The 23233-nt window shown below is 45.3% G+C and overlaps 1 protein-coding gene across 1 annotated transcript in view; it reads left to right on the top strand.

Annotated features, from left to right (window-relative positions):
* LOC141134737 (transcription factor HES-7-like) overlaps positions 1-23233 on the top strand; it is a 55990-nt gene that overhangs the window by 946 nt on the left and 31811 nt on the right. Inside the window, exon 2 of the mRNA XM_073624173.1 lies at positions 13277-13372. Within this exon, the coding sequence (XP_073480274.1) occupies positions 13277-13372 (96 nt within the window). The remainder of the gene's footprint in view (positions 1-13276; positions 13373-23233) is intronic.

The following is a 23233-nucleotide window of genomic DNA, read 5'->3' as shown; positions in this document are numbered from 1 at the left end:
CTATTGTAAGGAGCATTCTTCTCACTGATCACCAATGTAAGGAACATTCTTCCCACTGATCACTATTGTAAGGAGCATTCTTCTCACTGACCTCCAATGTAAGGAACATTCTTCTCACTGACCACCAATGTAAGGGACATTCTTCTCACTGATCACCAATGTAAGGAGCATTCTTCCCACTGATCACCAATATAATGAACATTTTTCCCACTCACCTCCCATGAAAGGAGTATTCTTTCTATTGACCACCAATGTAAGGGACATTCTTCCCATTGACTACCAATGTAAGGGGCATTCTTCCCACTGACCATCAATGTAAAGGACATTCTTCCCATTGACCACCAATGTAAAGGGCATTCTTCCCATTGACCACCAATGTAAGGAGTATTCTTCCCATTGACCACCAATGTAAGGAGCATTCTTCCCACTGATCACCAATGTAAGGGACATTCTTCCCATTGACCACCAATATAAGGAGCATTCTTCCCACTGACCACCAATGTAAGGAGCATTCTTCCCATGGACCACCAATGTAAGGGACATTCTTCCCACTGACCACCCATGTATGGGACATTCTTCCCACTGATCACCAATGTAAGGAGCATTCTTCCCTCTGACCACCAATATAAGGAACATTCTTCCACTGATCACCAATGTAAGGAGCATTCTTCCCACTGACCACCAATATAAGGAACATTCTTCCCACTGATCACCAATGTAAGGAGCATTCTTCCCACTGACCACCCATGTATGGGACATTCTTCCCACTGACCACCAATGTAAGGAGTTTTCTTCCCACTGATCACCAATGTAAGGAGCATTCTTCCCACTGATCACCAATGTAAGGAACATCCTTTCCATTGACCATCAATGGACTAACCTTATCAGGGGTTCCCTGAGACCTGAACATTACTTCCAGGGTTCCGCCAAGCCAAAAAGTTTGAGAAAGTCCGATATAGTGTATGGCCAGCCTAAGTTCCAGTTCCCATGTCTACCTCCTGAGTTTTTTCTTTTTCTTTTACACCTCCTATACTGCAGCAGGAGAAGTGAGTCTCCACAGTGAGGAATTGGGGACACAGCTGAGATCTTCCAAAACATGATACAAGCCAGTGTGTGATTGAGTATTGCCCAGTGAAATATCAGATGTGTAGAGAATTATACAATGCATTCCTCACCATTAAATAGCTAAAACAATCCATTACTAAGGGCCCAGTCACACCAGAAACTGTGCGGGTTTTTTTTGCATTTGCATTGACATGCATTAATACCTGTTTTTACATGCGTTTACTGTGCGTTTTTCCCAAGCATTTATAGGAGCTTGTCTGCTTGTATTTGCTTTGAGGTCACTTCCTCCTTTTTTCTTTGGGCTTTTGTGTGCTCTGTATTTAGTTTACACGTCTTTACAGGTAGACACGTTTGCATTGCGTAAAAATGCAGCTTGTTGTACTTATTGTATTATCGCTGCAATGGTGTGATCTATGCCTATTGGATAACATGGGTTGTGGACTCTATATGCAGTGAGGGTGTGTTAAACGCACCCAACTGCACTGGGTGTGAATGGGTCCTACTACAGTCAATAGACCTAGAGCAGAACTTTAGCAATATATTGTGTCTTGTTCTTGAAATCATCCAGATTGTACAGTGTGCACGGCTTGCTTCTATGCAAGATTTCGGGGTCGTTCTTAGCAATGCCCCAAGGTGGAGGAACAGGGGATGCCAGAGGTGGAGGAATCGGGGGGTTCACAAGGTGGAGGAACAGGGGGTCCCAGAGGTGAATGAACAGGGGGTCCCAGAGGTGGGGGAACAGGGGGTCCCCGTAGGTGGAGAAACAGGAGGGTCCCAGGGGTGGAGGAACAGGGAGTCTCAGAGGTGGAGAAACAGTAGTGGAGGAACAGGGTGTCCCAGAGGTGGAGGAACAGGGGGTCCCCCCGGAGGAACAGGGGGTCCCCCTGGGTAGAGGAACAGGAAGGTCCCAGGGGTGGAGGAACCGCGGGGGTCCTAGGGGTGGAGGAACCAGGGGGTTTACAAGGTGGAGGAACAGCTGGTCTCAGATGGAGGAACAGGGGGGGTCCCGAGGTGGAGGAACAGGGGGGTCCCTGAGGTGGAGGAACAGAGGGTGCCAGAGGTGGAGGAACCAGGGGGTTCACAAGGTGGAGGAACAGGGGTCTCAGAGTTGGATGAACAGGGGGTGCCAGAGGTGGAGGAACAGTGGTGGAGGAACAGGGGGTCCCCGTAGGTGGAGGAACAGGAGGGTCCCAGGGGTGGAGGAACCGGGGGATCCCAGAAGTGGAGGAACAGGGGGTCTCAGAGGTGGAGGAACAGTGGTGGAGGAACAGGGGGTCCCCGTAGGTAGAGAAACAGGAGGGTCCCAGGGGTGGAGGAACCGGAGGGTCCCAGGGGTGGAAGAACCGGGGGGTCCCAGGGGTGGAAGAACCGGGGGGTCCTAGGGGTGGAGGAACCGGGGGGTCCCAGAGGTGGTGAAACAGAGGGGTCCTAGGGGTGGAGGAACGGGGGGGTCCCAGAGATGGTGGAACAGGGGGGTCCCAGGGGTGGAAGAACAAGGGGGTCCCAGGGGTGGAAGAACAGGGGGTCACAGAGGTGTAGGAACCAGGGGGTGCAAGGGGTGGAGGAAAAGGGGGTCCCAGGGATAGAGGAACAAGGGTCCCAGAAATGTAGAAACAAGGGGGTCCCAGAGGTGGCAGCCTTGCTACTGGGGTCCTTCTATTAACACCATATTAGCACTTATTTTATTTCCCTCACATTAACATTTGTAAAGCAGATTGAATTGAGCAGATTCATGCACACAGATGACCTCGCTGAAACATTTCCAGTATGTGTCCCCTGTGTCTGGTCATGTGATATTACATGACCATATACCGGTGACACCAGAGAAGAGGAATTGTCCTAACTCCCCTGTGCAGGGTCATGTGACTGTATGAATCCATAGAAAACATAGAAGATAAATGGCAGAAAAAGACCCAGTGGTCCATTGGGTCTGCCCAATTATATATATATATATATATATAAGCATGTTTGAATCCAATCTGGACAGTACTGCCAGATAGAAGCAGTAGGTGGGGGGCAAGACAAGCAGAATTCAAGCTAATGTGGTGTGCAGTACTGCATTTGGCCAGAGGTGCGGGGGGCGCCGATGACACTCGGAACGGTTCGGAGCCGTTCGGAAATTCTCGGAATCACTCGGAAATACTCGGAAGCACTTGGAAATACTCTGTTCCCGAGTGTTCCAAGCCTTTCTGAGTTCAGCCGAGCTGTCCATGAGTATTTCTGAGGCTCTCCGGCGCCCTCCCCCCCGACCTCTGGCCACATGCGGTATTGCATGCAATAGAAGTCAATGCGGAAAAAACTATCTTCCATTTCCATTTACTTCTATGGGGAAACTCGCTTTGATATGTGGTAAACAGGACAAATAGAGAGGGTAAATCTTCCTAACGGGGGCACAGATAGCAATATAAGCTTACAGGGGTTCTAATCCCTCTCTACTCCGTCCAAAAAATAATAATAATAAAGTTTTGCCTTTAGTTATACTTTAATCAGTACAATGGGTGATGACCCATGGAGGAAGTGGGCGTAGTAGTAATGGGGGATTACCTGAAGCCTGTACTTTGTATCATTGTCCAGAAGACTTAAAATTGTCATGGGCAGTATATATGTATAATGGGAAGCAGACAGAAGGCATAGTGTTCCTAGCATGAGCACTCTGGAATACCTGACTCCTGAGAGTACCTGTTATATCATTTAGGCTTTTAAAAATTACTTCTATAAATTAGATTTTTAAAAACTAAACTACAGAGATTGTACAAATCAGATTGGAAAAGACTGGCATGAAAACCCTCACTATATCTGGTCTCCAGGGCCGTCTTTAATATTGATTGGACCCTGGGCAAACATTTTTCTTGGGCCCCCTCAAATCCACTTATCAACTATTTTGCGGGCTGTGGGGGCTCAAGGGGAAGCTGCCTTTGGGCCCCACAACAATGACTGGGCCCGGGGCAGCTCCCCCCTCTTGCCCTGCGTTAAAGATGGCCCTGCTGGTCTCCCACAGTACACAGAACATGGAAATGCAATTATTTTAGTAAATATAAACTGCTAAATACCTTTTCTCATCAGCAGTATATAACAGTCTTGTGACTTTTATCAGTTCTAGTTAAGCTTGTAGGAGGAGTTTTCATTTTCCCCTGACCCCCTGTCTGGACAGTGCTGATTGGCCCTGTGTTGATCACATGCACCCTCCCAAAAAAAAAAAAACTCTAGCAATACACAGCAAACTGAGCATGTGCAGCCTGACTCCTAAAGCTCTGTTCTATCAGGAGATGGGTTGGAGTCAGTTTTTTTGTTTTATTCATATATTTCAATTACTTATATGGCGCCATCAATTTACGCAGCGCTTTTTACATATACATAGTCCTTACCCTCAAGGAGCTTACAATCTATGGGTCACTAACTCACATTCATACATACACATATCAGAGCCAATTTAGACAGGATCCAATTAACCTACCAGCATGTCTTTGGAGTGTGGGAGGAAACCAGAGTACCCGGAGGAAACCCACAGAGGCACAGGGAGAACATGCAAACTCCAGGCAGGTAGTGAGTTATATATATGAGTATATATATATATATATATATATAAATATAAATATAATTTTGTATTTTTTATTTTGATAGTTCTGAATGTGTGTGGAAGGGTTAGAACCTCTGTTCTCTCTCTTTATCCCGTGACAACTGTCTCGGGATCTCCCTTGACTTGAGGAGAGACTCTCACCTCCTGTTGTGTCACCAAGACAGGAAGTTAAGGGAAATCAACCCAATGGGGAAAAAAGATTTGTTACCAATGGTGATTATGACATCAGTTGAGGAATCAACAAATCCAAATGATATATTACTAAAAAAAAAAAAAACACTTGTTATTGTATGCAAGTTAAAATGTATTTATAATAAAGAAGTGTATGCCCTTAAAAAAACAAAAAAACAAAAAAAACAATGAATACATATGACAATGCAGTGCCCTGTTTGTTCACAACAATATATATCCATCACATAACCATGTCTGATGTTCATTTTAATGGATATAGCCACAGGACAGTAAATAGCGTCGAGCAATCTGCACGCTTGAACAAAATTTTTAGGGGCGGTTATATTTCATAAATATAATATAAATAAAAACTTGATTGAAATAATCTTATCCTGGTGCTTTCAAGTTTTAAAGAAAAAAATAATATAATAATTATATTTGTACACAGACAGGGTAATCCTATTTCCATATTAAATGTGCAGATTCGGCTTCCTGCTATGCAGCCCCACACAATGGAAGGTCTATAAATTGGCTGATGCGCATCAGCTCCATCTAGTGGCCAAAACATGGTATCGTTTTCTGAACTACGTCAATGTAGAGAAATATACCTTGTTTTTGTCTAGTGGCCAAAATGCAGTATAGCTCTGACTAGATTTATCATTTCTAGTTATATATGTACACTGGGTAATCCTATTTCTGTATTAAATGTGCAGATTCTGCTTCCTGCTTCACAGCACCACACAATGGAAGGTCTGTGAATTGACCGATGCGCATCAGCTCCATCTAGTGGACAAAATGTGGTATTGTTTTCTGAACTACTTCAATGTAGAGAAATATACCTTGTTTTTGTCTAGTGGCCAAAATGCAGTATAGCTCTGACTAGATTTATCATTTCTAGTTATATATGTACACTGGGTAATCCTATTTCCATATTAAATGTGCAGATTCGACTTCCTGCTTTGCAGCACCACACAATGGAAGGTCTATGAATTGGCCGATGCGCATCAGCTCCATCTAGTGGCCAAAATGTGGTATTGTTTTCTGAACTACTTCAATGTAGAGAAATATACCTTGTTTTTGGTCAACAGATGGCGCTGACGATCAGAGGAATTAATCTATTACAGAAATTATGGGGAAGATGAGACCAGTGTGTGTGTGACATTCGTCCAACAAATGTTCTATAAATAGATCCCTGTGTGTAGATTTTTCCTGCTATTTTCTAGCGGTTCTGATGATGTTACTGCTGCATGGGGTGGGCCTGAACTGACAGGTGCTCAAGTCATTACACAGACCTGTGAGCACTGTTCAGTCCTGGAGTACTATAAGCCCAGCCTGCATGATAAACAAACCCCCAGGGGCGTGTAAACAGCCCAGGATCTCAGGAAGATTATGAATGTCGTTCTGCCCCAAGAGGACTGGCGGCGCTGGATGGAGGAGGATGCCAGGGACATCACTGGAGCGTGGAGAGGGTAAGAAGAACTTGCCAATATTTTTTTTTCTTAATATGGGGATAAGGGGAGGGAGGAATAAAAAAACAGAGTTTAACTTTAAGGGCTCATTCACACCAGGAGGTGCGTCTGAGCGCAAACGTGTTTTTTTATTATTATTTTTTTTGTGTGTTCCTGTTTCAGGGCAGCCCATTCATTTCAATGGGCCACCCTAAGCGCATAAAACTCGCAAAAAAAAAGGTTCCAGCACAATTTTTAAAACTCCGGTACCGTGCGTTTTAGAGAACACACGTGCATTTGCGAGATGTGTGGGTGTGCCATTAGGAATTAATACAGAATTCAAAAATAATAATGCGCCAACCACAAAGCAAAGCAGCCAACACCACAATCAGACAAATTGTAGGAATATTAAAATAAAAATAAGTGTGGCGCTAAAAAAGCATGTCCTTTATTGGGCGAAGCCAAACAGAATGGTGTCTGGAGGGCAATATGCACAACAAAGATTATTAATGGAAAAAAAGGTCCTGTAGGGACTGTTGATTAGCAACAACAAAACAAATAAATCTAACCACAAAATGAATGAATGTGTACAAATGGGTGAATCATAAATAAAGTAAAATGGCATATGGGGTGAACCAATGTACACACCGATATATGTACATAAAAGGGGAAATGATGTAAGGGGAACCACAAACCCAACAATAGGGAAGAGTGGTTATAAAATTGTGAAAATAGTGTACATCACGGGCATATTGCACATGAAATAAATTGTGTATAAATTTGTGAGGGTTGTGCACAACACAAGTGTATTGCAAAGAGGATAAAGTTAATTATGTGAAAAGAACCACTGACTAAAAGTGCCGGGCTGCTAATACAATAAAAAGTCCATCCGGAACTTAAGTGAGTGAAGTGATGACTATAAGTCCAAATAATACAATGGAAGGCGATCAACAGCCACCAAACTCAGTGTAGGAGGACCAATGGATCCAAAGATGGTATCCGCGAGTTGCGGTCATAAACTTCTGTGTGAAAGGTGTAGGCATAAATACCCTTACCAGAGAGGATGGACTCCCAGTCAGCGACTTGGGAGTCAAACAGGCTTGTATCAGAGTAGGGGGAGTAGCTCCTGGTTCCCAACGATTGAGGATGATGAAGGAGTGGTAATGTTCACCGACTCGATCTCTCTGATCTCACCAACCTGTCGCTTATTACAAAGTCATGACTGTCAATCTCCATGCCACATCCACTGTTCAGGAGGATTCCAGAATTACCCACGACTGCGCATGTCTCAAAGCGACGGCTCTTCATAGGTGATACTTCAGGCAAAAGACTGTGCAGATTTTGTGAAATATTTAACGTGCGGCGTCTGTCCAGGACATAATGGATTACATCTCCCGGCTTGAAGCTACTTTTAACTACAGACACATCTCTCTCTGCATCCAGAAATCGAAGGATGTCTTTTAGTAGTGAAAGCTGAACTCCGGGCAAATAGATGAACTACACATCAGGGAGTGGTTATACCTCCTAAAGAATCTCTATTCCTGTCCATCCAGTCCTGAGATTTACACAGCTCTGCCACACAGCACATCCCTGTCTGGCGGGGCAAGCAGACCTGAGCATTTGACCTTTTAGCTGTCCGCACACTGTTCGAATTTTGGTTGGTTCCTAATGATTAGGAATTAATGGCACCCGTGTGCATCTCCAAATTGCAGCGTGTTTTTTGTGTGTTTTGCGTAGAAACTTGTGATTTTTCACGCGTTCCCGCACCGCGCCTGGTGTGAACAAGTCCCCAAAAAAGTTGTAAAGTCTTGTGGTTTTCCACCTTAACCACTTAAGGACCGAGCCTCTTTTTTGAGATTTGTTGTTTACAAGTTAAAAACATTCTTTTTTGCTAGAAAATGACTTAGAACCCCCAAACATTATACATTTTTTTTTCTAACACCCTAGAGAATAAAATGGCGGTCGTTGCAATACTTTCTGTCACACCGTATTTGCGCAGCGGTCTTACAAGCGCACTTTTTTTGGTAAAAATACATTTTTTGAATTAAAAAATAAGACAACAGTAAAGTTAGCCCAATTTTTTTTTTTTATATTGTGAAAGATAATGTTACGTCGAGTAAATTGATACCCAACATGTCACGCTTCAAAATTGCGCCCGCTCGTGGAATGGCGACAGACTTTTACCCTTAAAAATCTCCATAGGCGATGTTTAAAAAATTCTACAGGTTGCATGTTTTGAGTTACAAAGGAGGTCTAGAATTATTGCTCTCGCTCTACCGATCGCGGCGATACCTCACATGTGTGGCTTGAACACCGTTTTCATATGCAGGCGCTACTCAAGTATGCGTTCGCTTCTGCATGCAAGCTCAGGACGGGGCGCATTTAAACATTTTTTTTCTTATTTATTTTACCTTTTTATTTTTACACTGTTCTTTTAAAAAAAAAATTGTGTCACTTTTATTCCTATTACAAGGAATGTAAACATCCCTTGTAATAGAAAAAAAAGTATGACAGGACCTCTTAAATGTGAGATCTGGGGTCAAAATGACCTCAGATCTCATATTTACACTAAAATGCAATAAAAAATAAAAAAATAAAAAAAAACCAAATAAAAAAAAATGGCCCTTTAAGAGCTATAGGCGGAAGTGAAGTTTTGACGTAAAATGGTGTGGAGACGGGTGGGGGCCATCTTCCCCTTACTTGTCTCCATGTCACACAAAGGACAACATCTGATCGCCTCCGCCGCTACCGACGGCTCCGGTAAGAGGCGGAGGGCACCGGAGCGCGATGGGAGGGGCCCCTCTCCCGGCGCTGATAAAAGTAATCTTGTGGCGAATCCACCACAGAGACCACTATTATCGGAAACCGGACCGCCAGCCGAAGAAGAGGATACCGGGGTTATGGCAGCTAGCTGCTGCCATAACAATGATATCCCCCGTCAAAGTTAGGACGTATATTGGCATGCGGCGGTCCGGAAGTGGTTAATGCATTCTATGTATTAAGGTGAAAAACCTTCTGTGCTGCAGCCCTGATATGGCACAAGAATGCAGCAAGTGAAAGTTACAGTCAAGTTAAAGCTCCTTTTCGGCATGTTTGTTTTAGATCAGCACTTTATAAAGTTTTATAAAGTTTGAAAGTCTTTGGGCGAGCCTGGCGTACAGTTGACAAGCGCGCATGTTTCCCAGGAGGACTGTGTGATTGCAGGGAATTACACAGCTCCACCTAGTGGCAAATCTCCAATACAATTCCAATAATATGGAAGCCGATCAAACATTACAATTAACACAGCAGTAATAGTATAAAATAGATGTCCTCTGAAAATAAAATGTACATTCAATTTAAAGGACTAATCCATTTTAAGTTGAAGATAAACCAGTATAAGTCAGAAAATTTTATACTGAAAAATGCTGTCCAACATTTTTTTTTTTAAGCATGCTTATGTTTAACCACTTGCCTACTGGGTACTTTTACCCCCTTCCTGCCAAGGCCAATTTTAACCTTTCAGAGCTGTCACACTTTGAATGACAATTGCGCAGACATGCTACACTGTTCCGATATGACATTTAAAAAAAAAAAAATTCCCCCCACAGATGGAGTTTCCTTTTGGTGGTATATGATCACCAGTGGGGTTTTTATTTTTTTGCAAAATAAACAAAAAAAAAGACCAAAAACTTTTTCATAGTTTGTTATAAAATTTTGAAAACAGGTAATTTTTCTCCACTGATATGCCCTGATGAGACGGCATGGATAGGTAGTACTGATGAGACGGCACGGATAGGTGGCACTGATGAGACGGCACAGATAGGTGGCACTGGTAGGCTTTACTGCTGTGCCCTGATGAGGTGGCACTGATGAGACGGCACTGATAGGTGGCACTGATGAGGTGGTCCTGATGAGGTGGCACTGATGTGACACTGATAGGCTTCACTGATGGGCACTGATAGGTGGCACTGATGGGCACTGATAGACTTCACTGATGGGCACTGATGAGGTGGCACTGATGTGCCCTGATGAGATGGCACTGGTAGGCTTCACTGATGTGCCCTGATAAGGTGGCACTGATGAGACGGCACTGATAGGTGGCACTGATTGGCTTCACTGATGGGCACTGATGAGGTGGTCCTGATGAGGCGGCACTGATGTTCTCTGATGATGTAGCACTGATAGGCTTCACTGATGGGCACTGATGAGGTGGCACTGATGTGTCCTGATGAGGTGGCATTGATGGGTGGCACTGACAGGCACTGACAGGCACTGGTAGGCTTCACTGATGTGCCCTGATGAGGTGGCACTGATGAGAAGGCACTGATAGGTGGCACTGACTAGCATTGATAGGCTTCACTGATGGGCACTGATGAGGTGGCACTGATGAGCTGGCACTGATAGGTAGCACTGACAGGCACTGAGCACTGATAGGCTTCACTGATGGGCACTGATGAGGTGGCACTGATGAGATGGCACTGATAGGTGGCACTGACTAGCATTGATAGGCTTCACTGATGGGCACTGATGAGGTGGCACTGATGAGGCGGCACTGATGTGCCCTGATGAGGTGGCACTGATGAGCTGGCACTGATAGGTGGCACTGATAGGCTTCACTGATGAGGTGGCACTGATGTGCCCCGATGAGGTGGCACTGATAAAGTGGCACTTATAGGCACTGATAGCTGACACCGGTAGGTGGCACTGATGGGCACTATTAGGGGGCACTGATTGGCTGCACTGGTGGGCATCACTGATTGGCAGCACTGATTGGCAGTGCCAGTGGGCACAGTTGGGACTGCACTGATAATCAGGACACTGATAATCAGTGCTGATGTCCGTTTAACACAAGTCAGTTATTGGCTCTCAGCGCGAGGAAAGGAAATACAGATTACTGACTTGTGTACATCTGTGATCGTCTGTGGTTGGACACAGCTGATCACGTGGCAGAGAGCAGCTGGTTGGTTCTTTACCCCGATCTGTGATCAGCAGTGTCTGGAGGACGCAGAGATCACAGAGCACACCCCCTGCCACTCCCCCTTAAAGAAGAATTATAAAAAAAAAAATATTAGTATACTGGCTTATTAAACTTACAAATGCAGCTATTTACAAAATAGATGAAAGATTTAGCACTTGGAAAGTGCATTTTATATACAACTATATCGATCAGAGCAAAATGAGGGACAAATGCTCCAAATCAGGGACAGTCCCTCGAAATCAAGGACAGTTGGGAGCTGTGATAAGGCGTGGGTTTGGTATCATAAGCCATGTTGGCGGAAGATACTGTACTTATAAGATATGGTAAGGTGTGATAGGTTTGGTGGAGATCATAGTGGAGGATCCCTTTAAAAATTTTAGGTGTATTTTTTGTTTGTTTTATAGTTTTTAGGTAGAGTAAGGAATAGTTAGAACCCTGGTCAGATTTGGTTTTTCTTTCTGTCCCATTGGGTATATATTTCCCTTCACTTTTTGGTTTCAAAATAATCACCAGGACATATAGAGAGGGTGGATCCCTGTTGTAGGGACACAGACAGTAATAAATGGTCACCAGGACACATCAGTGGGGACATGGATGGTTATAAAACCCTGACAGGGGTTCTAACCCTTTCACACACTATTCAAAATCAAAGAAAAAAAGTTTTATTGAGAGATAAACTTTAAATCAACTAAAGGGGGACAATTCCTTTATGTATTTGTGACTAGGCCAGGCTGTACATACACATTCTTCTATTACCCTCCAAGAGAACCTATCCATGGTAGAAAAAAGCTGGCCACTCAGTAAACACCTTTTGTCACTCTTTATTAGCTACATAGCATGAATACAGTACATGAAATCCTAACGCGTTTCGGCTATTACAACCTTCCTCATATCCTAACGCGTTTCGGCTATTACAGCCTTCCTCATATCCTAACGTGTTTCGGCTATTACAGCCTTCCTCATATCCTAACGTGTTTCGGCTATTACAGCCTTCCTCATATTCTAACGCATTTCTGCTTTTACAGCCTTCCTCATAAGCTAACGCATTTCGGCTATTACAGCCTTCCTCATATACGTACATGTTTCGGCTATTACAGCCTTTCTCATAGCTATGAGAAAGGCTGTAATAGCCGAAACGCGTTAGGATTTCATGTACTGTATTCATTCTATGTAGCTAATAGAGTGACAAGAGGAGTTTACCATGTGGCCAGCTTTTTTCTACCATGCATTGATTTTATTAGGGATTAGACGTCCCAGGCTGGGCACCCGTCCCCGGCATCTACATTCAAGGTATAAGCAGTTGAGTCTTGAGGATGTTTTTTGTCTCCTAGAGAACCTGTTTCATAATGCAGACCCATTACAAGTCTCCATTAAAGTGGTTGTAAGCCTTTCCATATACCCAGTGAAGTGACTATCCTCTGGTGATACACAGAGATTAAACAAATCCTCCTACATAAGTTGTACCTGTTTATCTGCAGCTTTCTCTTCTCTACATCCAGAGGGCTAAATTAGAAAGCTTTTCTGAGAGCTCAGAAAAAAAGGGGGCGGAGAGCTGAAGTCACACACTGCAGAGCTCAGTGAGGAGAGTTCTGACAGATGATTGGAGGAAATTGACACACCTCCACACAGCAAACAGGAACAGAGCTGAGACTGTCAATCACAGGCTGTGTGTTGGAGGTGCCTCCCCTGTCACCTTTTTTCTCCTGGCATCAGGAAAACTTGCCAGAAGTGATTCATGATGATAGCAGAGGAAGGAAGCAGCAGACAGAAATGACACTTAGTGCTCTGGACTGAGACAAGCGCACGCTATAGAGGGATGTGCTTTGTTCATATTTCATATCTGAGGTCTACAACCACTTTAACTTTTAGAGCTACAATGTATCTTTATTAAAAATCTATTATCAATTATTTGCTATTGAACACTTAACTCATCTAATATAAATTGTATTTATCCTTCTGTTACCGGATCACTCGCCCTCGCAGTCTGTGGGCGGAGCTGAGCGGGAACCATGGGAGGGGTTTTGGTGCTCCTTGTTAACTTGTTCCTGTCCGTAGATCCTCAAGCCTGTGGTGGAGAAGCAGAGGCGAGATCGGATAAACCGGAGCCTGGACGAGATGAGGGTCCTGCTTCTGAAGCTTACCGGCAATCAGGTTAGTGACAATTTGCAAAGTTCAATTAAAGCTAAAGTCTAATCTACTTATATTTTGCCTTGTCTGGTTCCCCCTCCCTCCCCTTATCAACATACTAATGACATTTTTATTATATACTTTATATTTGACCCAGTGATGTCATTATTGGGTCACTGTGTTTCTCTATGCAATGCAAGCAGATCATGGCTGGTGGGAGGGGCCATTAGTGGGCTGTACAGAAAACATCTCAGCACCCCGCATCAGTGTTCTTCTCCAGAGCCCTCAGTCCTAATCACTGCCCTGTACATGCTAAACTCCACCCCCCCCCCCACAGATGTATGAGAAATATGTGCCACCAAAAATCTCTTTATAAAAACCTGAGCACTAATTTACATGCTTACCCCCCTAGGAAAAACACCCCCCCAGTATAAATCTGTCCCCCTGCTGGAATCTCTCATCCCAGTACAAATCTTTGCCCCATCCCCCAAATTCCCCCATCACAAATGCCCCCTCCCCCCTAAAAAAAATCACCGCTCCTAGCACAAATCCACTACCCCTAAAATTTCCCCTCCAAGTACACATCCTCTCTCCCTCACTCTAAATCCTCCCACCCCCTCCTCCTAGCACAAATCATCTTCCCCCTTTCCTCTCTCCCAGCGCAAATCCCCCCAACCCCCCTCCTAGCACAAATCATCTTCCCCCTTTCCTCTCTCCCAGCACAAATCTCCTCCAAACCCCCCTCCCAGCACAAATCCCCCCTCCTAGCACAAATCATCTTCCCCCAACCCCTCTCCCAGCACAAATCTCCCCCAACCCCCCTCCCAGCACAAATCCCCCCACCCCCCCTCCTAGCACAAATCATCTTCCCCCTTTCCTCTCTCCCAGCACAAATCTCCTCCAAACCCCCCTCCCAGCACAAATCCCCCCTCCTAGCACAAATCATCTTCCCCCTACCCCTCTCCCAGCACAAATCTCCCCCAACCCCCCTCCCAGCACAAATCCCCCCACCCCCCCTCCTAGCACAAATCATCTTCCCCCTTTCCTCTCTCCCAGCACAAATCTCCTCCAAACCCCCCTCCCAGCACAAATCCCCCCTCCTAGCACAAATCATCTTCCCCCAACCCCTCTCCCAGCACAAATCTCCCCCAACCCCCCTCCCAGCACAAATCCCCCAACCCCCCCTCCTAGCACAAATCATCTTCCCCTATCCCCTCTCCCAGCACAAATCCCCCCAACCCCCCCTCCTAGCACAAATCATCTCCCCCCTATCCCCTCTCCCAGCACAAATCCCCCACAACCCCCCTCCTAGCACAAATCATCTTCCCCCAACCCCTCTCCCAGCACAAATCTCCCCCAAACCCCCCTCCCAGCACAAATCCCCCCTCCTAGCACAAATCATCTTCCCCCAACCCCTCTCCCAGCACAAATCCCCCCACCCCCCCTCCTAGCACAAATCCCCCCAACCCCCCCCAGCACAAATTACCTTCCCCCATCCCCTCTCCCAGCACAAATCCCCCCCAACCCCCCTCCCAGCAACCCCCCCTCTCCTAGCACAAATCATCTTCCCCACCCTCCCAGCACAAATCCCCCCTCCTAGCACAAATCATCTTCCCCCTAACCCCTCTCCCAGCACAAATCTCCCCCCAACCCCCCTCCCAGCACAAATCCCCCCAACCCCCCCTCCTAGCACAAATCATCTTCCCCTTTCCTCTCTCCCAGCACAAATCCCCCAACCTCCCCCCTCCTAGCACAAATCATCTCCCCCCCTATCCCCTCTCCCAGCACAAATCCCCCCACCCCCCCCTCCTAGCACAAATCCCCCCAACCCCCCCAGCACAAATTACCTTCCCCCATCCCCTCTCCCAGCACAAATCCCCCCCAACCCCCCCCTCCCAGCAACCCCCCCTCTCCTAGCACAAATCATCTTCCCCAACCCCCCCTCGCAGCAAAATTACCCCCCAACCCACCCTCCCAGCACAAATCCCCCCTCCTAGCACAAATCATCTTCCCCCTAACCCCTTCTCCCTGCACAAATCTCCCCCCAACCCCCCCACCCAGCACAAATCCCCCCAACCCCCCCTCCTAGCACAAATCATCTTCCCCCTTTCCTCTCTCCCAGCACAAATCCCCCAACCCCCCCCCCTCCTAGCACAAATCATCTTCCCCCTAACCCCTTCTCCCTGCACAAATCTCCCCCCAACCCCCCCACCCAGCCCAAATCCCCCCAACCCCCCCTCCTAGCACAAATCATCTTCCCCCTATCCCCTCTCCCAGCACAAATCCCCCCAACCCCCCCACCTAGCACAAATTCTCCCAACCCCCCCCAGCACAAATTACCTTCCCCCCATCCCCTCTCCCAGCACAAATCCCCCCAACCCCCCCTCCCAGCAAACCCCCCCTCTCCTAGCACAAATCATCTTCCCCAACCCCCCCTCGTAGCACAAATCCCCCCCAACCCATCCTCCTAGCACAAATCATCTTCCCCCTAGTCCCTCTCCCAGCACAAATCCCACCAACCCCCCATCCTAGCACAAATCCCCCCCTCTAGCACAAATCATCTTCCCCCCTATCCCCTCTCCCAGCACAAATCCTCTTAAATCACCACTCTTATAACCCCCCAAATTTTCCTTTCTATAACAATTATTACCTCCTTTCTGCCTTCCAAATTCCCCCTTGAAACACAAATCCCCCCCCTCTCCCCAATTTCCTTGCAGAACCCTCCCCCCACCTCACATGACACCGCAGTGCCCAGAGCAGCCGTCCCTCCTGCCCTCCCCCTTGCCCCGCCTCTGGTCCTGATGTAAACAGTAGGCGGGCTCTTGGGAGGAGTTATATTAGTATCAAAGTGCCTGGATAGGTGGATGTCAGTTCGGAGGAGTGGGTGTTCCCATACAGACCGCCTAAGGTAACGCCCACATGGGATGGTGAGCCTACTACATTACTACATGTACGACAGAACTGAAATCCAATGGATAAAAAGGGGCGGGCCAGAGACAGTCAGACGGGGAGGAGGGGCTAGATGATGCTGGAAGGGACAGTCAGACGGGGGGGGGAGGGGCAGGCTGTATTTGACTTGCAAAAGATTCTAATGCACATTGTAAGAAGCTCACAGTGTGCAGTGAAATCAGAGGAAGCCATTTCAGTCCAAGAGAGGAGTCTGTACAACTGTGCTAGAGTGAAGGGGAGGCCGGAGGTCATGGCGGTTACAATACTGAGAATACTCTTGTCTGTTTTATTTGTTACTTTTCATTTAAAAGTGAGAATAAAGAGTATTTAAAGTCTCCTTTTTATTTTTCTTTAAAAATAACAAACATGTTATACTTACCTGCTCTGTGTAGTGGTTTTGCACAGAGCAGCCCAGATCCTCCTCTTCTTGGGTCCCTCTTGGCCCCTCCCTCCTGCTAAGTGCCCCCACAGCAAGCAGCTGCTATGGGGGCACCTGAGCAGGCTCGCTCCCGAGCTGCTGCTTTGTGTGTCCATTCACACACAGATCGTGGTTCAGCCCCACCCCTGCTCTCTCCTCATTGGCTCACTGGCTTTGATTGACAGTAGCCCGAGACAATGGCTCAGCCAATGAGGAGGAAGAAGCCCAGGAGAGCCATGGCTCTAGTGCACATCACTGGATTGAGAGGGGGCTCAGGCAAGTATTGGGGTTGGGCTGCTGCACACAGAAAAGTTTTTTTACCTTCATGCATAGGATTAATGAAGGTAAAAAAACGTTGTGCCTTTACAACCACTTTAACCCCTCGCCGGTGCCTCCCGGCCCTTTAAGGGGGTTTTGGATGCCCGGAGGTGGGGCGGGGTTTATGATTACGCAACCCCTGTGATTGGCTGTTACATGATCAGAAACCTCCCAATCGCTACTTGCGTTAGCCAACTGTACTGGGAGGGCACGCGCTCTCGGCACAGCTGTTTTTGCAATATCCAGCCGCTCGCCACCAAGGCCCACCCGCTGAGAGAGGCCCACCCACTGCCGTCGGCGCCAAGAGGTTAAATCTGAACGGCGGGCACCATTTAATTCAGCGCTATATTCCTCAAAAGAAAATACAAGGGCAGTAATATCTCTTTATATTCGTTTTCTATGGTCCCAGTAGCACTTGCAGACTGTCAAACTAAAATTGGGGGGGCTTGATGGTATTAGGAGAGAGCAGAGTGATGAATTCCTCTGTAATGTGAATATAAAGGGAGACGGTTCAGTTCCACTACAATATAATACAAGAAGGGTTAACGGGGCTATAACGCCTGTGTCAAAAATGAATGCGTTAGCTCCAATTCCAGCATAGTATAATCTATTTTACTTTTTTAATTCACGGGGAAGGCAGTGAAAATCAGTTTTCATGCATTTAAAGGAAAATCATGCTAAGTGAAAACAGGGCTATTGATGACCTCCTTCTGGAAATGCTCAGTGCCTGGCTATTATGCCGGTCCTCTGACTTCTTTATATAAAACCTTTGCTGCGCGGATCATGTGACAAACATTTCCACAATTAGGGATAAAAATTGCCATCATATGTGAAATTCCTATATCATCAGCGCCATCTAGTGGCCACAAAACTTTTTTTCCTTGATTCAGATAGTTCCATTTAAAAAAAACACATAAAGGCCATTAGGTGGCGCTAATGATATACTGTAAGAATGTGTGATTTCTATATTATCTATCGGCTTCATGGCCAGGACCTACTGCGCACTGCGCTCTCTCGCTGGCCCCGCAGAAAGGGAGGGAGAAGAAGGGGGACGGAGCTGCTGATGTAATTTGCCGCGGCATGGTCTCCCGGAAGTGGGGACAGGGTACCTGTAAAAAACAGTTATCTCCCCCCAAAAGTGCCAAATGTGGCCATGGGGGGGGGGGGGGGATTAGATAAGCGGAAGTTCCACTTTTGGGTGGAACTCTGCTTTAAGGTAGAGAAAAAGAAAAATCCCCCTTTATTGGGACTTTGTAGGCAACATACACATTATGCTGCACAATTAATCGTTAAAAAATCGTGATCTCGATTCACCTCCCCTGACAATTTCTCCTGCTGAGTTTGCTGATTCTTTCATATAAACAAGTGCAGAGATTATCTACTCACTCAGCTGTCAAAAGAAAGCATCTGGGCAGTCTGCCCAGTTTATAACTTGAAACATTGTTACTAAGCTTCCTTCTTAGATCAAAGGGATAGAACTTCTGTGTAAATAAATAATCGGGGCAGTCTGCCAAGTTTATAACAACAAAATGCTGGAAGTTTAACCACTTAAAGCCTAAATCTTTTTCTGACACTTCTTTCTTAAAGCGGGGGTTCACCCACACCGCCAAAAAAAAAAAAATATTAAAAGCCAGCAGCTACAAATACTGCAGCTGCTGACTTTTAATACATGGCCACTTACCTGTCCCAGGGTCCAGCGATGTCGGCAGGGGACGCCGAGAACCCGCTCGGTTCTCGGCAGCTGCCGCCGCCATCCTAGGTGAGGGAATCAGGAAGTGAGGCGTTGTGGCTTCACTTCCTGGTTCCCTACTGCGCATGCGCGAGTCGCGCTGCGCGTCCCTAGTGGTCCCCGCTCTCTCCTGGGAGCTGTGTGTTCCCAGCAGACAGCGCGGTGGGGACGGGAAGAGGCATAGACTCCCATGGGAGTCTATGCCGGAAGTGGGTGCAAATACCTGTCTTAGACAGGTATCTGCACCCCCCTCCCCCCTGAAAGGTGACAAATGTGACACCGGAGGGGGGGGAGGGTTCCGAAAAGCGGAAGTTCCATTTTTGTGTGGAACTCCGCTTTAAGTTAAAATCAATATTTTTTGCTAGAAAATTACTTGGAATCCCCAAACATTATATATATATTTTATATTTTAGCAGAGACCCTAGGGAATAAAATGGCAATTGCTGCAATATTTTATGTCACACTGTATTTGCCCAGTGGTCTTTCAAATGCAATTTTTTTTGGGAAAAAATACACTTCAATGAATAAAAAAAACGAAACAGTAAAGTTAGCCCAAATTTTTGTTTTAATGTGAAAAATGATGTTACGCCGCGAGAATCGTGATCTATCTTCTAAGCAAAAAAAATCGTGATTCTCATTTTAGCCAGAAACGTGCAGCTCTAATACACATGTATTAGGCAAAAGATTGTATTTATTGAATATGCATAAAAATACGCAATTATGAAGATGATCGATATTAGAAAAGCATCAAAGTTTTTACAGAAAATGTACACACATAAAAAACAAAAAAAAACAAAAAACAACAAGTTACATGAAAAATATCATAGCAAAATTGTACTCTCCGGTATATAGTGATCCCCGGTACCCGACGCGTTTCTGGTTAAACACCTTCGTCAGGGATATAAAATAGGAGCATGTATGATCATTATTTGTTTTTACTATAAAAGATAAAAAAGGACATGCTTTAAGGTATGTCTGGGAAAAAAAAAAAAAATCATTATGGCCACTAGTTGACGCTGTGTACTTGGCTGCCATGCTGGTTCTCTGACTTCAGTATTTAGGATTCTATGTATAAAATGTTTTTTTTTTGTGTGGTTCTGACAAACATTCACGCAATCAGAGCAAAAATTGCCATATTTCCTCTATTATGTTTGATTCTTATATCATCAGTGCCATCTAGTGGCCACAAAACTTTTTTTTTCCCCCTGATTGAGATTTTTCTGGAAAAAAACAGTTTATGGCCATTAGGTGGCACTGATGATATAAGAACAGGGATGTGTGAGTCCTATATTATCAGCGCCATCTAGTGGCCACAATACATCTTTCCTGATTAAGGTATGTCTGGGGGGAAAAAAAAGTGCATTGTGGCCACTAACTAGTGTACTTGGCTGCCATGCTGGCTCTCTGACATCAGTATTTAGGAGTCTATGTATAAAACATTTTATTGTGTGGATCTGACAAACATTCACACAATCAGAACAAACATTGCTGTTCTCTATTATGTGTGATTCCCATATCGCCAGCGCCATCTAGTGGCCACAATGCTTTTTTTTCCTGATTGCTGTATTTCTGGAAAAAAGCTTATGATGGCCTCTAGGTGTCGCTGTCCATGTAGGAATCACACATAATAGAAAAAAGTGCCTTGATATATAAAAATATAAAAAAATATATGTATAAAAAAAAATAATAATATAAAATAAAATAAAAAAGTTTTTTAGATAGATAGATAGATAGATAGATAGATAGATAGATAGATAGATAGATAGATAGATAGATAGATAGATCCTGTATAATAATAATAATAATAGGAGAGAGATATTAAAGCTGCACAGTTATTTGTTAAAGAATCAAAATCGCGATTCTACCCCCCTCCTGATCTTAAAACAGCATTACCTCATTCTATGTAACAAGTGAAGAGAGTTCTCTGCTCACTTCTGACAGCTGACAAAGAAAAAAAAAATCTAGGCAGCCTGCCAAGTTTATCTGAAATAAAGAGATACATGGTAACATTTTGTTCTTAGATCTAAGGAATGAACTTTGGTCTGTAAATGAGGGCAGTTTAACCACTTAAAGACTAAACCTTTTTTTTCTGACACTTGTTGCTTACAAGTTAAAATCAGTATTTTTTGCTACAAAATTACTTAGAACCCCCAAACATTTTATATATTTTTTTGCAGAGACCCTAGAGAATAAAATGGCGGTTTATGTCACACTGTATTTGCACAGCGGACTTTCAAACACAATTGTTTGGGAAAAAATATACTTTAATGAATAAAAAAAAACTAAACTGTAAAGTTAGCCCAATTTTTTTGTATAATGTGAAAGATGATGTGACACAGTGAGAATCGTGATCTTTATTCTAATTAAAAAAATTGTGATTCTCATTTTAGCCAGAATTGTGCAGCTCTAATATATATATATATATATATATATATGTGTGTGTGTGTGTGTGTGTGTGTGTGTGTGTGTGTGTGTGTGTGTGTGTGTATCTCTTACAAAAGTGAGTACACCCCTCACATTTTTGTAAATATTTTATTCTATCTTTTCATGTGACAACACTGAAGAAATGACACTTTGCTACAATGTAAAGTAGTGAGTGTACAGCTTGTATAACAGTGTAAATTTGCTGTCCCCTCAAAATAACTCAACACACAGCCATTAATGACTAAACCGCTGGCAACAAAAGTGAGTACACCCCTAAGTGAAAATGTCCAAATTGGACTCAATTAGCCCTTTTCCCTCCCCGGTGTCATGTGACTCATTACTGTTACAAGTTCTCAGGTGTGAATGGGGAGCAGGTGTGTTAAATTTGGTGTTATCGCTCTCACTCTCTCATACTGGTCACTGGAGGTTCAGCATAGCACCTCATGGCAAAGAACTCTCTGAGGATCTGAAAAAAAAAATTATTGCTCTACATAAAGATGGCCTAGGCTATAAGAAGATTTCCAAGACCCTGAAACTGAGCTACAGCACGGAGGCCAAGATCTTACAGCCGTATAACAGGACAGGTTCCAATCAGAACAAGCCTTGCCATGGTCAACCAAAGAAGTTGAGTGCACATGCTTTAGAGTCATATCCAGAGGTTGTCTTTGGGAAATAGACATATGAGTGCTGCCAGCATTGCTGCAGGGGTTGAAGCGGTGGGGGGGTCAGCCTGTCAGTGCTCAGACCATACGCCACACATTGCATAGATTGGTCTACATGGCTGTCATCCCAGAAGGAAGCCTCTTCTAAAGATGATGCACAAGAAAGCCCGCAAACAGTTTGCTGAAGACAAGCAGACTAAGGACATGGATTACTGGAACCATGTCCTGTGGTCTGATGAGACCAAGATAAACTTATTTGGTTCAGATGGTGTCAAGCATGTGTGGCAGCAACCAGGTGAGGAGTACAAAGACAAGTGTGTCTTGCCTACAGTCAAGCATGGTGGTGGGAGTGTCATGGTCTGGGGCTGCATGAGTGCTGCTGGGACTGGGGAGCTACAGTCCATTGAGGGAACCATGAATGCCAACATGTACTGTGACCTACTGAAGCAAAGCATGATCCCCTCCCTTCAGAAACTGGGCCACAGGGCAGTATTCCAACATGATAGCGACCCCAAACACACCTCTAAGATGACCACTGCCTGCTAAAGAAGCTGAAGGTAAAGGTGATGGACTGGCCAAGCATGTCTCCAGACCTAAACCCGATTGATCATCTGTGGGACATCCTCAAACGGAAGGTGGAGGAGCGCAAGGTCTCTAACATCCACCAGCTCTGTGATGTCATCATGGAGGAGTGGAAGAGGACTCCAGTGGCAACCTGTGAAGCTCTGGTGAACTCCATGCCCAAGAGGGTTAAGGCAGTGCTGGAAAATAATGGTGACCACACAAACTATTGACTCTTTGGGCCCAATTTGGATATTTTCACTTAGGGGTGTACTCACTTTTGTTAGCAGCGGTTTAGACATTAACCACCTCAATACAAGGCACATTCACCCCCTTCCTGCCCAGGCCATTTTTTTAAGCTTTCAGCGCTGTCGCACTTTGAATGACAATTGCATGGGCACTGATGAGGCAGCACTTATGGGCACTGATTAGGCACCACTGATGAGGCACTAATATGCCGCACTGATAGGTGGCACTGGTGGGCACTGATAGGTGGCACTGATGAGCACTGATAGGTGGCACTGGTGGGCACTGATGGACAGCACTGATGGCAGCGCTGATGGGCACTGATGGTCATTGATGGGCAGCACTAATGGGAGGCACTGACTGGTACCATTTACAGGCACTGATTGGTGGCACTGATGGGCACTGTTGGGACTTTCCTGTAATCAGGGCACTGAAGATTAGTGCCCTGATTACCTGCCCAGGTCTCCCCTGTGAGGAGATGCTGCTGATTGGCACACATTGTCAGTGTGAGGCGATGAGAACCGATTTATGGCACTTCCTTGTTTACATATGATCACCTGTGATTGGACACAGCCGAT

This window comes from Aquarana catesbeiana, linkage group LG03 (genome assembly GCF_042186555.1).
Source record: "Aquarana catesbeiana isolate 2022-GZ linkage group LG03, ASM4218655v1, whole genome shotgun sequence".
Taxonomy (NCBI): domain Eukaryota; kingdom Metazoa; phylum Chordata; class Amphibia; order Anura; family Ranidae; genus Aquarana; species Aquarana catesbeiana.
The sequence above is the reverse complement of the archived record's forward strand: the minus strand, read 5'-3'. Positions and strand labels throughout refer to the sequence as shown.